The sequence below is a fragment of the Microdochium trichocladiopsis genome (genome assembly GCF_020744255.1).
Source record: "Microdochium trichocladiopsis strain MPI-CAGE-CH-0230 chromosome Unknown B0I36scaffold_1, whole genome shotgun sequence".
In the NCBI taxonomy this organism is placed as follows: Eukaryota; Fungi; Ascomycota; class Sordariomycetes; order Xylariales; family Microdochiaceae; genus Microdochium; species Microdochium trichocladiopsis.
In genome coordinates this window covers 154,368-167,187 of record NW_025763544.1, presented here as the reverse complement: position 1 = coordinate 167,187, position 12,820 = coordinate 154,368, and the positions used below count along the sequence as shown (strand labels likewise).

The 12,820-nt window shown below is 56.8% G+C and overlaps 3 protein-coding genes and 1 non-coding gene across 4 annotated transcripts; 2 read left to right on the top strand and 2 right to left on the bottom strand.

Moving 5' to 3' along the window:
* Positions 1-511: 511 nt before the first annotated feature.
* Positions 512-1,582, top strand: B0I36DRAFT_357011 (uncharacterized protein; the record flags this gene model as incomplete). The annotated part of the gene is made up of 2 exons (XM_046157733.1): positions 512-1,065; positions 1,147-1,582. The coding sequence occupies 2 exons, from the start codon at positions 512-514 to the stop codon at positions 1,580-1,582; spliced, it is 990 nt and encodes a 329-aa protein (XP_046017658.1).
* Positions 1,583-2,586: 1,004 nt separating this feature from the next.
* B0I36DRAFT_308955 (uncharacterized protein) lies at positions 2,587-2,973 on the bottom strand. Its single transcript, XM_046152068.1, has one exon. The coding sequence runs from the start codon at positions 2,842-2,844 to the stop codon at positions 2,629-2,631; it is 216 nt and encodes a 71-aa protein (XP_046017657.1). The 5' UTR covers positions 2,845-2,973; the 3' UTR covers positions 2,587-2,628.
* Positions 2,974-4,159: 1,186 nt separating this feature from the next.
* B0I36DRAFT_t1 lies at positions 4,160-4,268 on the bottom strand. The gene has a single exon. It is a non-coding gene; the product is annotated as a tRNA-Pro (tRNA).
* A 4,679-nt stretch (positions 4,269-8,947) lies between these two features.
* Positions 8,948-12,596, top strand: B0I36DRAFT_345 (uncharacterized protein). Its single transcript, XM_046156314.1, has 4 exons — positions 8,948-10,329; positions 10,438-10,494; positions 11,076-11,409; positions 11,513-12,596. Exons 1-4 carry the CDS (start codon positions 9,232-9,234, stop codon positions 12,367-12,369), a joined length of 2,346 nt encoding a protein of 781 aa, XP_046017656.1. The 5' UTR covers positions 8,948-9,231; the 3' UTR covers positions 12,370-12,596.
* The last annotated feature ends 224 nt before the right edge of the window (positions 12,597-12,820 follow it).

The window sequence follows — 12,820 nt, the reverse complement described above, 5'->3', positions numbered from 1 at the left end:
GGCTAGGCTCTGTCAAACTAGCGGCGCCGACATGGGGGGCGTCCGTGTCCGCCAACACATCCATGGATTGTGCCCGAAAAAAGCAGCACCACAGGGGTCCGCCTCGTGAAGCGGCGGCGGCAAAGGGGGGCTGAGTGCTGCTGCTGAACGAGCCTTACCGATGGGGCGGGCATGCATTGTGCTCTGCTCTGGCCTGGCTCCTCAGGTCCCCGATGGTCTCGTCTGATCAGAGCCTGCTGCTGCCGTCGTTCGTTCGTTGATCTTGGTCACGGCTGCCTGACTGCCACTCACTCTTTCTTTTTTCACTCTCTTTTGCTCCCTCTCACCATCGTCACTCGTTTCTTCCTCCACGTCAAGTTTGGCGCTGCTCTTGGCGTTGCGTGCTGCCTGGCCCTCAACATTGACGACTACTACTACTGCTCGCGACAGCTTCAGCGTGACAGTCGCAATCGCAGCCAGACTTCTTTCAGCCTACTAGCACGTATCCCTTGGGAATACCTGGGGCGTAACAATGACTGCTCAGCCGCCTCAACAGCAGCAGCAGCAGCCACCGGCGCCCGCCATGGCACCCGCGATGGCGCCAGTGGCTCCAGGCACTACTCCTGTGCCTGCCGCAGGTCCTCCTCCCGTCGGCCGCGCATGGCACATTACCAAGATTGTCCTCGGCAGTGCCTCTCTCGTCTTCAGCATCATCCTTGTCGCCCTCTCGGCCGCCAGCTGGACCCTCAGCGACGGCTACGCCTACGAGCTCGTCTGGGTCATCCCCGTCGCCGGCGTCGCCATCTGCTGGCAGGTCGCAGAGTTCATCACCATCTGTGCCCGCACCGGCCACAAGAGCATCCACCCCGGCGCCCACGTGGCTCTGCACCTCCTCCTGTGGTTGGGGTTCCTGGTCAATGTCATCCTCGACGGCTTCAACGCCGGCTACCTCGCCGAGTACCTGTCCGACTACGACGACTACGGCTACTCCCCCTCGAGCTACTATTACGGCTACTACAACTTCATGATTAGTGGCCAGTACCAGTCCATCACATACGCCCTGCTCGCCTTCTCCGCTCTGCTGCTGTAAGTCTCTAACTTTCTCCCATCTCCCCGTAGGGGTGAGGCCCCTTTCCTTGGCTAACATTCGTCGTTACCCTTGCCCAGCATCATCCACTTCACCCTCTTTGTCCGCGCCTGCATTGAGACGCATAAGCGCAACTCCGCGGACCGTGCCGTCCGCTACATCTACGTCCAGCAGCCCATGTACTACCCGGGCCAGCAGTTCACCCCTCAGCAGCTCATGCAGATGCAGATGCAGCAGCAACAGTTCTACGGCCAGCCCCAGCCGCAGCAGCCCGTCGTCCCTGGAGGCATCCAGCAGCCTCAGCCCGCGCACTATTCTGGTTACTACAGCGACTACTACGACCCCCAGCAACAGCAGCAAGGACAGCAGCAGGGGACAAAGGAGGCGGTGCAGCCGCACGCAACGGGGTCCACGAGCAACGGCCAAGCTGCCGGGCCCTCAGGATCGGCGTCGGACGGTCGCGGGTCGTATGTCGAGGCTCCGCAGCCCGTGTATAACCAGCAGCAGCATGCGTAACGACCGCCGCAGAAGGCTGAGGAGGCTGTAGTACAGAAGATCCTGTGCTCCGGAATGGGAGGCTTGGTGTTAATGGTAATGGAGTCGGGGTTGAGGAAGGCAGGAGACGTGTGTCGCTCGTCAACATGACTGCTTAGTTTGTGCTGTTGATGGATTAGCATATACCCGTGGGGAGACGCTGGTATTGTCTGTGGTTTTTGAACACTCTTGGAACCACATTGGAACCACATTTCATGTTTTTCTGGACATTTTCTCCTGCACGGCACTGGTTTCACATCTTGGATTTTTTTTTTTTTTTTTTTTTTCAAAATCAGGCAGAAGAGAGAGGAGGAGATACCCCCACATCATAGTACTGGACAATGCGTCCGAGTCGAATCAACAAGTTTTGGAATAATACGAAATCACAAAAGACTCACCAATGGCATACGCCTCCCGATACGTCGCTTCCTCCGTGCTACTTTTAGCTGCTCCCGGGTATCCCGAGTATGTAAAAGCTCCAAAACATCTGGTGACCTTTGTGTGTGTGTTTGTGAAAGGGCTTGAGTTTTCACAGTTCATGCGGCATGCGTGGCCTGGGTTTTGGTGATTTAATGGTGACGGTGGCCCGAGGATGTTGTTATCTCTGGTTTAGGTCTCAGCGCGGAGGCGCAGCGCCGCTTACATCTGAACAAGTTTGAGTAGCTCCGTACGTCTAACACGCGCACACACACACACACACACACACACACACACACGTATATATATATTTAATATAATATTCAAGGTAGTCCCTTGCGGTCATAGTAAGCTGGGCACAACCCCCTTCTAATAGCACATATCGGATTCGCAATGTGAGGTCAGAGCATCGATGGATTTATATCTTGCGGGTGGCGCGTATCTATGGATCCATGCATTTACTATTTTTCCATTAACCTGGGCCGTTGTTTGCTGCGAGGTGGCTAGTCTACTGCTTCTGCCCTGGCGCCCCCGCCCCCCCCCCCCCTTCTACCCCTTCTTCTTTTTCCTCCAAGGAGTCTGGGCGTTTTCAGAAAAGGGGAGATGTCATCTCAAAGGGAGCGAGACATTGTTTGAGGTCCTGACGGAGAGGCAAAGAGAGGGGGGGGTAGATTAGTGATCAGAGTTTTAATACAGATGACAGGCAGGGACAGGTAGGTTGAGGGCTTAGTGCGGTCTGGCTGGATCGGTGGCTTTGGAGGGCAAGCACAGTCGGCGCGAAACTCGCTACAAGGGCCGCGTCGCTGTTGCGCTGTCGCGAAACTCATGTAAGCTCCTGTGAAAGGTGGTTGAAGGGGAGGAAAGGGGAGGAGGAGCCGAAGGGGTGGCTTTCATGAACCTCAGGCGGCACTTTATGAAAGAAAATATAGTAATTAGTAAAGGGAGCGAAGGGAAGGGATAACGGAAGTTGAGTTGGCGCTTCGGGGGTAACCGTGTTAGCGTTATGTGGGAGTGCTTATATTCCTTTGCAATTTGCGTGTGTTCTAGCTTGTACATTCTGTCCACTCATCTATTTGCGCCAAGGTCTTTCCATCCAGCCGCCAGGAAGAGTAAACAATAGAAAAGAAGAAAAGAAAAGAAGGGACGAGAAGCGCGCAAGATGTCCCCCCTTTCTCCGGGGCTTTGGCTCCGAGCGAGACGAAATTGACCATGTACCTGGAGTAACGGACCGAATGTCGAGATCGGGAATCCCCGCAGTTCAATGACCAGGTAGGACATTGCAGCAGACCTTTTCGAAAATGTAACATCATTGTCGTACCGCCGAGAGGCATTCCACGTGCCAGTAATTTAATCTTGTCATCTTATTCTGTTTGACTCCCACGAAGACACAACGTCTTCTCCGGAACCACACAAAACGAGCTAGTCAACAAGCGCTTGGCATCTCTCCCCGGTTCTTCTTTGCAACAGTACCAGGAGTCTGGGCTAAACTCAAACATGCACGCCTCCTGCTGGCCACCATGCTCGTTCATAGAAAGCAACCCCCAATGCGGCATGTCTCCAGACTTGTGAAAACGCTAGCGTTTGGGCATTGCTGAAATCCCCCAAACTCTGCGATGCCACGGGGAAACTTCGAGAGCGGTATTTTCTGTTGTACTACGTAGGCCATGCCCGACCGCCCCAAACAACCGCGCGTGATAAGTAAACCGTTTTGGGACATCTCGGCGAGGCTGGACGAATGAGATGGTACCTTGCGATTGGCTTGTTTGTCCTCGAGTCTTCTTGGCATTCATTCGACTTGGTCGGTCCAGTAACAAGCTCTGGCTGCTCCAAGGTTGGTGCATGTCAAGGGACAAAAGACACTGTTGATGGATGGACTTGGAGCTGGGTATCTCGCCATCACCAGAGGAGCAAGCAGGATCGCATTTCCTCACCCAAACATTCTCAGCTTTCGTGTAGTTTCACATTATTGAGAATTTGTAGTCTTGTTCTCGGTTGAGCCAACAGATTATAATCACAACCACAACACCAGGACACCAAAAAGGATTGCCCAATTGCTCCAGGCTCTCTCCCACCCCTCCTGTGTGAGATACAACAGAGAATAGGCAATAATTGGACCAGGGAGAAGCAGGAACAACAGCAAAAGGGTCTGGCCGGGGATTGAACCCGGGACCTCTCGCACATTCGAATCGTTGTTCACGATCCAACTCAGGGTGCACCCTAAGCGAGAATCATACCACTAGACCACCAGACCGTGGACTGGCCAACTCAGAAGCTGATTGGCTGGTTGATGGAAGAGCGACTTTCTTACAGAGGATTACAACCATGCAAACTCTGTGAATGTCGCAAAAATTGAACCCCTGCCTGAGCTGATGACAGGACTCCCGAGGTAAACGGTCAACATGCATGCCATGTAGCATCCAAGGACCCAAAGTCGGCGGAATTATGTAACAGCGTTGCAAGGGCGCCGTTCTGTCACAGCCCAGGAACCACCTGAGTAATCTCCCGACCCTCACCCCTGTCCCTTCCCTGTGTCCTTTCTGGGCTGTGTCGAGAGATGGCTGGTTCAGTGAGCAACTGAGCGACCGGACCGAGAGAGAGTTGCCACGACGGCCGGGCTTGTCAAAAGTCGTCAGCAAGCAGCATGTGGCCCGCAACAAAAACAACAACGGCAACCAGAACAACAACGCACGCGGTGCGCAAAAAGAGGTGGAGCCATGGCCGGTGACAATCGTGGATCTGGCCTGCCAAGGCTCGTGCGTATGTGTTGGCCCTTGCTTCCGCCGCCTCCGCCGCCGCCGCCGCGCTCCTCCCCCGGACGGATGTCGATGCGGCGCAAGAAACTCGGTTGCCGTTCCTGGGCAGCGAGTTTCAGCCCCGGGAAAACAAGCTCATCAGGCATGTGAGAAGCAATTACGTCTTTGCCTGCTAGCCGAGACGCTTGCGGCAGATCTCCCTGCTCTTAATCAAGTCGAGGCCGGTCCCGACGCCCACTCACACACACCTACACCCGCGCCGGCGCACAGTTAGCTCGTTCCAGGGTGGTATATGCGCAGCATTGTGCATGAGATGGAAAATCAAGTCCCTGGAAATGCTGACTGGGCAGCTTTAGGGAGGTGCAGTGTCATGTCGTCCTCCTGGGGCCGCCGGCCGGTGCTGGCGGGCAGATCATGCCTTTGGGTGCACATTAGAGTTTGCCAACAGTGCTGCGGAAGGACTAGGCCCGACTCGGGTATATGTGACCGCACACCGAAACCATGGATCTTCCAATCGGCAGGTGCCGAGGGTACTGTGTGCTGTTGTACACTTGGCCTGTACGGTAATGCGCTCACTGACCCAGAGAGATCTGCAATGCGTGAGCACACGTAGATATTCGGCCACGTACCTATACGGATTTGCAGGATCTCAATCGCTGCGTCCGACCTGCCAGTACACCGTTGAAGACATGTGGGGACAGGCAGCCTGCCTGCAGTGGCCGCCTCGAGCTGTGACCATGGACAGCCGGGCCGGAATTGCCGCTGCGCCTGCGGAGATATGCTCGAGGAGGGGGGCTGGCCTGTGTTTGGGACAGGCAAGCCGGGATGGACAAAGGGCTGCTGCCTCTCTGGCCTGTTGGCTGGCTGAGCTGAAAGTGCGCAAGAAGGGAGAGGCTTTGTGGCTCTTTTTCCCAGACAAAAACCGTCATGGTATCGAGCGTCGTCGTCACAAGCACGGCGAAGGGCGGGATGGCGCTCAGAACAGCTCTCCACCTACCTGGATCTCATCTATATCGCGAACCAGCTAAGGGGTGGATACGACCGGCTCGCCAGGTATCCTGCAGCACCAGGATATCAAAACTTAACTCGGAGATCTAGTAGCCGAGCCCGCCTTGTTGTTGATCATAAAGTCACATCGCGTGGCAGAGTGGAGCTGCAGATGAGTCGAGAGATGGGATGTGGTCGTCGCGGGACTCGGCCGTGGGCGGCGCTGGCGATCCGGATTAGGTCAGCCCTTCATTCAGGCCGTTCGGCTCGCGGCACGACCAGGGATCACAACTAGACTGCCTCTTGTGGGAGTGCGGTGATGGCTGCGTGGGTGGGTGCCATCCGGGAGTTTAGGCAGATCCGGGCAGGTCCTTGTTGACACGAAACGTACGCGGCAGAAGAGTCCTGGATTCCACCTGTCAGAATCGGGAAATGTTTGCGTCGAGACAGCCACCAGGGGTCCCCATGCAGCCACCCTTCAATATCTGTGCTGCGAGTCTTATGCCGACATGTTTCTTGACACTTGGTGCACAGGCACTGTCACCGTGGCTCTTGCGTGCGAGCTTGGCCGTGCAAGACTGTGTGGCCAACGGTTACCAATGCAGAAAAACCTCGCTCGGCGACCTGAGTGCACCGAAGTCCGTCGGCGATGAAGCGCTCGAGTGATGTCACGTGCTGGGCACGATAGCTTGATGTCTAAAATGTCCAACTACGGAAGCCGGGAAAAGTACCTCGACGACCCGCTTGCGTTGCATGGTCAAAGATCGCCAATGCGATGCAACCCTGTGAACTTCTGGATCTCCGTCTCTGTGGTTCCGTAAAAGAATGCGTGTCGGCTAAAGACGAATAAACTCAGCGTGCGGTTGGCGTTTTGGCGTCGAGGAACACGAGTATTTCCACCATTGATGCTGCAATACCCTGGCGACATGCAATTTTGCGTTCTGGAAGGCCCGTTAGACCATCCATGGCGGGCCTCTGTGATTTCGCAACGCATGCATGCGGTGCAGGCTTGCGGCGGAATCGCCATCCGTAATATCAAGTGCAGCTTGACCTGAAACCCTTGTCTAGCTGGTTCGAGCACACAACTCTCCTTTCCGCCTGTACCATGACAGATCGCTGGCCCCGTTGTTGCCCAGCCATGTGCACGTGAAGATCTTCGCTCGTGTACAACGCCGATACATGGGCATGCCCTTCATGCTTAATCTTCATCGCGGGCAAGATTCCCTCCCTGGCATGAAATTCACTGTACGAAGCCACACGGTGGATGAGCTGTGCACTAGAGTGTGTCCTTGGCATATAGGCAGTGTTCGTATCTGGTCCAGGCCGGTGGGTTGGTCGTCCCTCGTGGGAGCCCATCGCTCAAGCCTCTTGACAACGTCCCGAAAAGCTGCCTACAAGCCACCTCCATGTGGTTGCCAGAGAATGCATCATACGATGTCCGCTGTGGCTGCAGCTTGGCTCCGGCTGACGGCCCTGCTCCCGCGTGCGGTGCCAGGAGCGGATATATATGTAGGTGCATCGAGCAAAGCCCCGACGTGCTGCACATGTGTGAAGCGGGCATGGGCTACTGGCTGCGATCTGGCGTAGTGCCGGCAGCACAACAAGCTGGTTTTGCAGTCGCCCATGCTCTGATCAGAGAATCCTTGCATGTGGTCGTTGCTCACCCATCTCGGGAGGGAGTGTGCATACAGATGCACTGGTTCAGTCTCGAGATGCGCGGATGTGTGTCGATGGAACCACGGGGAAGCGAAGCTGCCTCTACTCACGGACGGTGACGACGATCATCCTCTTGGCCGCCAGGTCGATGACGGCGGTGCAGGGCCACGAAGCCAGGCCATGCCAGGGTCGGATGGCCGCCGCCTCAACATTTCGAGATCTGAGCCTGGTTGCTGCGGGGTATTCGTGTGGCCGGCGTGCAGGTTGTCGAGGGCATGAAACGACGAGATGAGCTGCCTAATCGCAAGCTGCATCAAGCTGGGGTCCTCCTGAGCAGGCTGGGCGATGCGAGCCAGGATTTACCTGGTAGGGCCAAGTAAGGTTTGAAGGCTGCCAGGAACAGGCCGAGTGTGGGATGGCAACACGCCCAGCTTGCAGCCAGATGCACCACCGCGGACATGTTCCCGTACCATTCGTGGCCGCCGTGGTACTGCAATCAGAGCAGCCCTGTCGGGCAAAGTTGCTTGGCCCAGGGCTTGGAAGGCTGCAGGTTCATGGGCAAGCCCAGGCTGGGAGGAGCCCTCTGAAGCTTGAGGCCGTGTGCCGTCACCACTCTGCTGGTCGAGGGACCGCCTGTCCAGTAAGCAAATCTCCATCTTGGGTCGTCCATAATGGTGCAGGGCTGGCCTTGATTTGCCGCGATGGAGCGAGACCAGTAGTTACCTCAGTGATCAGTTGGAGGACGTACGTTGGTGGGCTCTAGAGTTCAAGCGCCAAAACGGCGCCGAGGGCAGGCGCAATGGTGGAGACACCAGGCCAGCCCGGGGCGCTAGTGCGAAAGGAGCAGCAGTGGAGTCGACGCCATGTGCTGCTCGCAGCGCCGGCCGTTTTATTCTCTTTTTTTTTTTATGCCGGCGACATCAGGTCTCCCTGGGGTACCGCATGTACCTCCTCAACAACGACCAGCCAGCACTAGGTACGCGGCCCCGACCCCGATCCCTTCCACCTCGGCCTGCCATGCCCTGCGGCCGCCGTCCGTTGTCCTGTCGTCCTGTGTCGCCGGCCACGCGCCTGCACATCAGATAGGCATCTCGGCCCAGCACCTGCTCGCCTGCAGCGCCCGTCGTCTCGAAGCGATCCTCCCTAGTCCTCGCCTCCTTTGCGCCCTCCTGCTTCCGGCTGCAGCTCCGGTCCGCTTCCACCCTCGTCGCCTGGCCTGGCCTGGCCTGGCCTGATCACGCAGCCGCTGCCGCCGCCGCCGCCCAGTAACGCTGCTGGCCGCGCTCACGATCCTCGATGACCATACGAATGTACCCCCGGCGACCCTCGCATGTGTCACCCACACCCTACAGCACGCCTAGGTAGGGGAGGAATCGGCACTGCCCACTGGCCACACCCCCATCGCGAGACTTCGGCTTGCTGGGGACCACACTCGCTGAAGCTGCGGGCATATCTTGTCCTGCAATACGACCGTGGGCGCGTTCTCTACGAGGTAGCATCCAAGGAGCAGTGGTCCTGCCAATCGCTCTGCGCGCGCCTGGCGGCTACCCCATACCGAAGCCACCTCAGGGTACGCGGGCCTGCCTTTGCCCTACTCGCAACTGCAGAGTGCGCTCGCCGTTGCCAGATTTGCGGCTCAGGCCGTCTCCACGCCTACGACGTAGGCAGCTTGCATCCCTGTCTAGACCTGCGTGAACCCCTGGTTCGGTTGGACAGCATTCTCGTCCGTGTCGGCTGCGGTTACGACCGTCCGAGTAACGAGGCCCCCTGCTAGAGATCACTGTGCTCCATAAATCTCACAGGGTGCAGCTATTCTCGATGACGGACTACCAGGAACAGCAACAGCCAGCAGCTGTCGCTGAAGTGCATCTCTGCCCCCAGGGTGATGCTGCTGGTGTTCCTCCTTCCCCAACACCTTTACCAGCCATTGCAACAGCCCACCAGGCCCTCGAAGTCAAAACCCCAGACGCCTCCTCCGACGTTGCCAACCAGCTACCACCCTTAGCAGGACCATCCGGAGACCATACATTTTCGGCCATTGGCGAGACGACTTCTGAAGTGTGGTCGGCGGATCAGTACATCCCAACAGACTCCGACTTGGCTGCAGCACTTGCTCAGACACCGGTCACCGAACCAGCACAGCTGGCGCAAGCTCCTCTGAAGAGCGAGCTCGATGTGCTGTCCCCAAGCTCAGCACTGCCTGGCGGGGAGGTAACGCAACTCCTGGGAGTTCTCGAGCAGGGAACGAGCGAGAACGATCACGCGCCGCTCTCAACTGTTGGCGGCACTGCTTTCGATGACGGCTTGAACCACATCCCCACAAAGACGCCCGAGGCACCGACGATTACATTGTCAGACAACAAAACCACGCTCGATCACGATAGGACGTCGGTACCGGTCACGCCAAGGATAGACCCCTCGGTCACCACGCAGGTCGACTTGGCCAGCGAGGTCCATCAGATCAACGGTGTCGACTCGTCAGCTTCCTCACCTGCCGAGATGGCGGGCTACCACCATCCTTCAGGTGATCAGCGTTCATCGGTGCCCTATTCTGCTTCGCCTCAACATGGGTCACCAGGCATACATCCCTCGAACTACGGATTTCAATCCAACGTCAACCCATCAAATCATGGCTACCCACCACTTTCAAATCCCGCTCGATCCGGCGGCATGTCACTGCCAAGCATGCGGACTTTCGAATCTGGGACGCAGCATGTACAGTCTTCACAGCCACAACCCCAGCGCACGCCAGCGATGACTATGCCGTCACTCGGAGGAACACTTGCGGGTGGAAGCATAGGATACACCCCACAGCCGCCACCGCTCGGCAGTACTGGTCCGTATGGACTGCATCAAGATCGATACTCGCTACAGGGGGATGCTCATAGCATGTTTGCGGCGAATCGACATAAAAAGGTGAGCTGCTAAACAAGGCGGCGGCTGGTGAGCGTTTCTGGGTATCCGACCCAGTGAGATTGAAAGTGCGACGATTGCTGACGACTTGCTCGCTGTTTTTGATTACAGGAAATCAAAAGGCGGACGAAGACAGGCTGTCTGACCTGTCGGAAACGTCGTATAAAGGTTAGTTGATTCCTCTTCAAGAAACCTTACTGCCCAGAAATGCACCTGTGAAAGTTTCGCGGGGAGCCGTCATGTTGGTGGGCTGTGCTTGACAAGGCGAGGTCTCCCAGCAGGAGTTGTCACACGCAAGACTGGCATGTGTGATGGCTACCGCCACTGATGGCGGTCGTGCAACGTCCAAGTGGATAGCAGTGTGTGGTGTAGATCGCTTTTGCGTGGGGTCTCGCTTGACTCTAGACGAAGCGAAAGTCTGCTCCAGACTCCACACTGCGCAGTCGCCGGCCAGCACGAAAACCCCTATACAGCCCTGGCATGAGCATTGGCCTCACCCACAGTGCTAGACGGCTCGGGCTCAAAAGCTGTACTTGCGTGTGCAAATCAGTGGTTGTGGCTATTGACGGCCGGGCGTTGACACGAGTGTCCGGGAGCCTTCTGAGCCGGCAGCCCTGCCTCGCACATGTAGCCCACGATCCGTAAAGGCGGGACCAATCCGTCTCCACCAGCCACACCTCACACATCCACCATTCTCTCCTGTCGTCCACTCTTTCACCTGCTGACCCAACTGGCCGGCTCCTCATCAGTGCGACGAGACCCATCCGACCTGCAAGAACTGCCAGAAGTCAAAGCGTGAATGCCTCGGCTACGATCCAATTTTCAAGCAGCAGCAGCAGCACCCGCCCACAAACATCCAGCCGGCGCCCAATCACCCCGCAGGCAGCTCGTCGTCCACGGCTACCCACAATCTCTCAACACCGTCAGCCTCGGCCTCTGCAGCAACAACGCCGTACTTGCACTATTCCTCCTCCCAATCGGCCGTTAGCCACAGCGGCATACCAGCTGGCGGGTTTGGTCCCACCTCGTCGTCTCATCACAGCTCCACGGCTCCCGCTTTTGCCAACATACTCACCTTCCCCAGTACGTACCACCGTCCGTCTGCTCTGCCTGTGCAGATCCAGCCACCCAGCATAAGCCTCCGACTTCCCCGACCGTCTTGCACTTCATGCTGATGACCAGACAGCACGCAAGATGAGAGTCGATGAGCTCATAAACATTGAGGGCCTCGCTCCTCCGGCGCTCGACGGGCCTTTGACCGCGGAGCAGGTCGATGAATGCAGAGACCTGTATGAGCAGGTATATGCTCCAGGACTCGAGTCTTTCTTTGAGGCAAAGTGGTACATCATGCCACCCGGCTATGAGGCTCTGGCAAACGACTCCGCTGTGAACGAAGTCATGATTGGATTCTTAAACACCGTTCGCAACCTTGACCCACACGATAGCAATGGCATGCAATACTCGGCCAGCCTCGAGTTCCGTGTCGTTTGGGATCTTGCGCGCCTCGTTACTCGCGTGGACTCTGAGCCACACCCTGGAGCCGATCTGCCAGCCATCGACGATGCGCACGAAATCAAGAATCGTGTCAACATCTTGGAGGTCTTACTCTCGGGAGAGTTCCTCGACCAGAACCCCCTCCGGATGCCACCATCTGACGGCGACTACCACAGAATCCGTGAATTCAGGTTCTGGTATTATCTTGGCGAGTTTCTTCGCATCAAGAAACCAGAGACTCCAAACATGTCGGCACAGAAATCCCACGCGCTGAGTATGCTGCGCGAACTACTAGATGGCAGGGAAAACCGTGACGTCCTGTACTCGCTGGTCGTCATTCGCGACCTCGCTCCTAAGTTTCCTGCCGACTTCGAGAACAGCCTGCCCCCTCATCTTGACGAGAGCGATCCCAAGTCCAAACTGGCAGTCGCCCGGAAATTCATACAAGATGAGTCGCAAGTGTCTGGAGGCACCACCAACGTGGTCCGCCGGATCGCAGAGCTTGGCGTGAGAGCATTCATATTACCTGGAGGCAATATTCCCAGGTAACCTGCCACGGATAGGGACGCCTCCGCGTGCTGCTCCGAACGTACGCCTGCGTACCTGCGAAGTGTGCGCCACCAATAGTGCAATAACGGCACAAGCCGAGAGGCATTGCTGGCCTTCCCACAAAAGCACACATGTCAGCCCGTCAAAGCCAATAGAGGCGCGACGGTTGAATTCTACTGAACTTTGATGGCCAGCGACTGGAGTTAATTTTTGAGACGGCGAACCAGAGACTTGAGTGTGCCTCAGTCTCTATTCTTCCTTTTTTTTTTCTGCTCTTCGGCGGCGTTGTGGAACGGAAAAACCTTTTTGGCGTTGATTCTGACTCTGCGACAAGGTGTCGCGTGAGCGATGTCGAAGATCATGTACGATTACATTCGAAGATGGGCGAGGACGCATGCCCGCATATATCAGGCAAAGCCGGGCCATATAGAAGCATGATCATGGCAAGCGA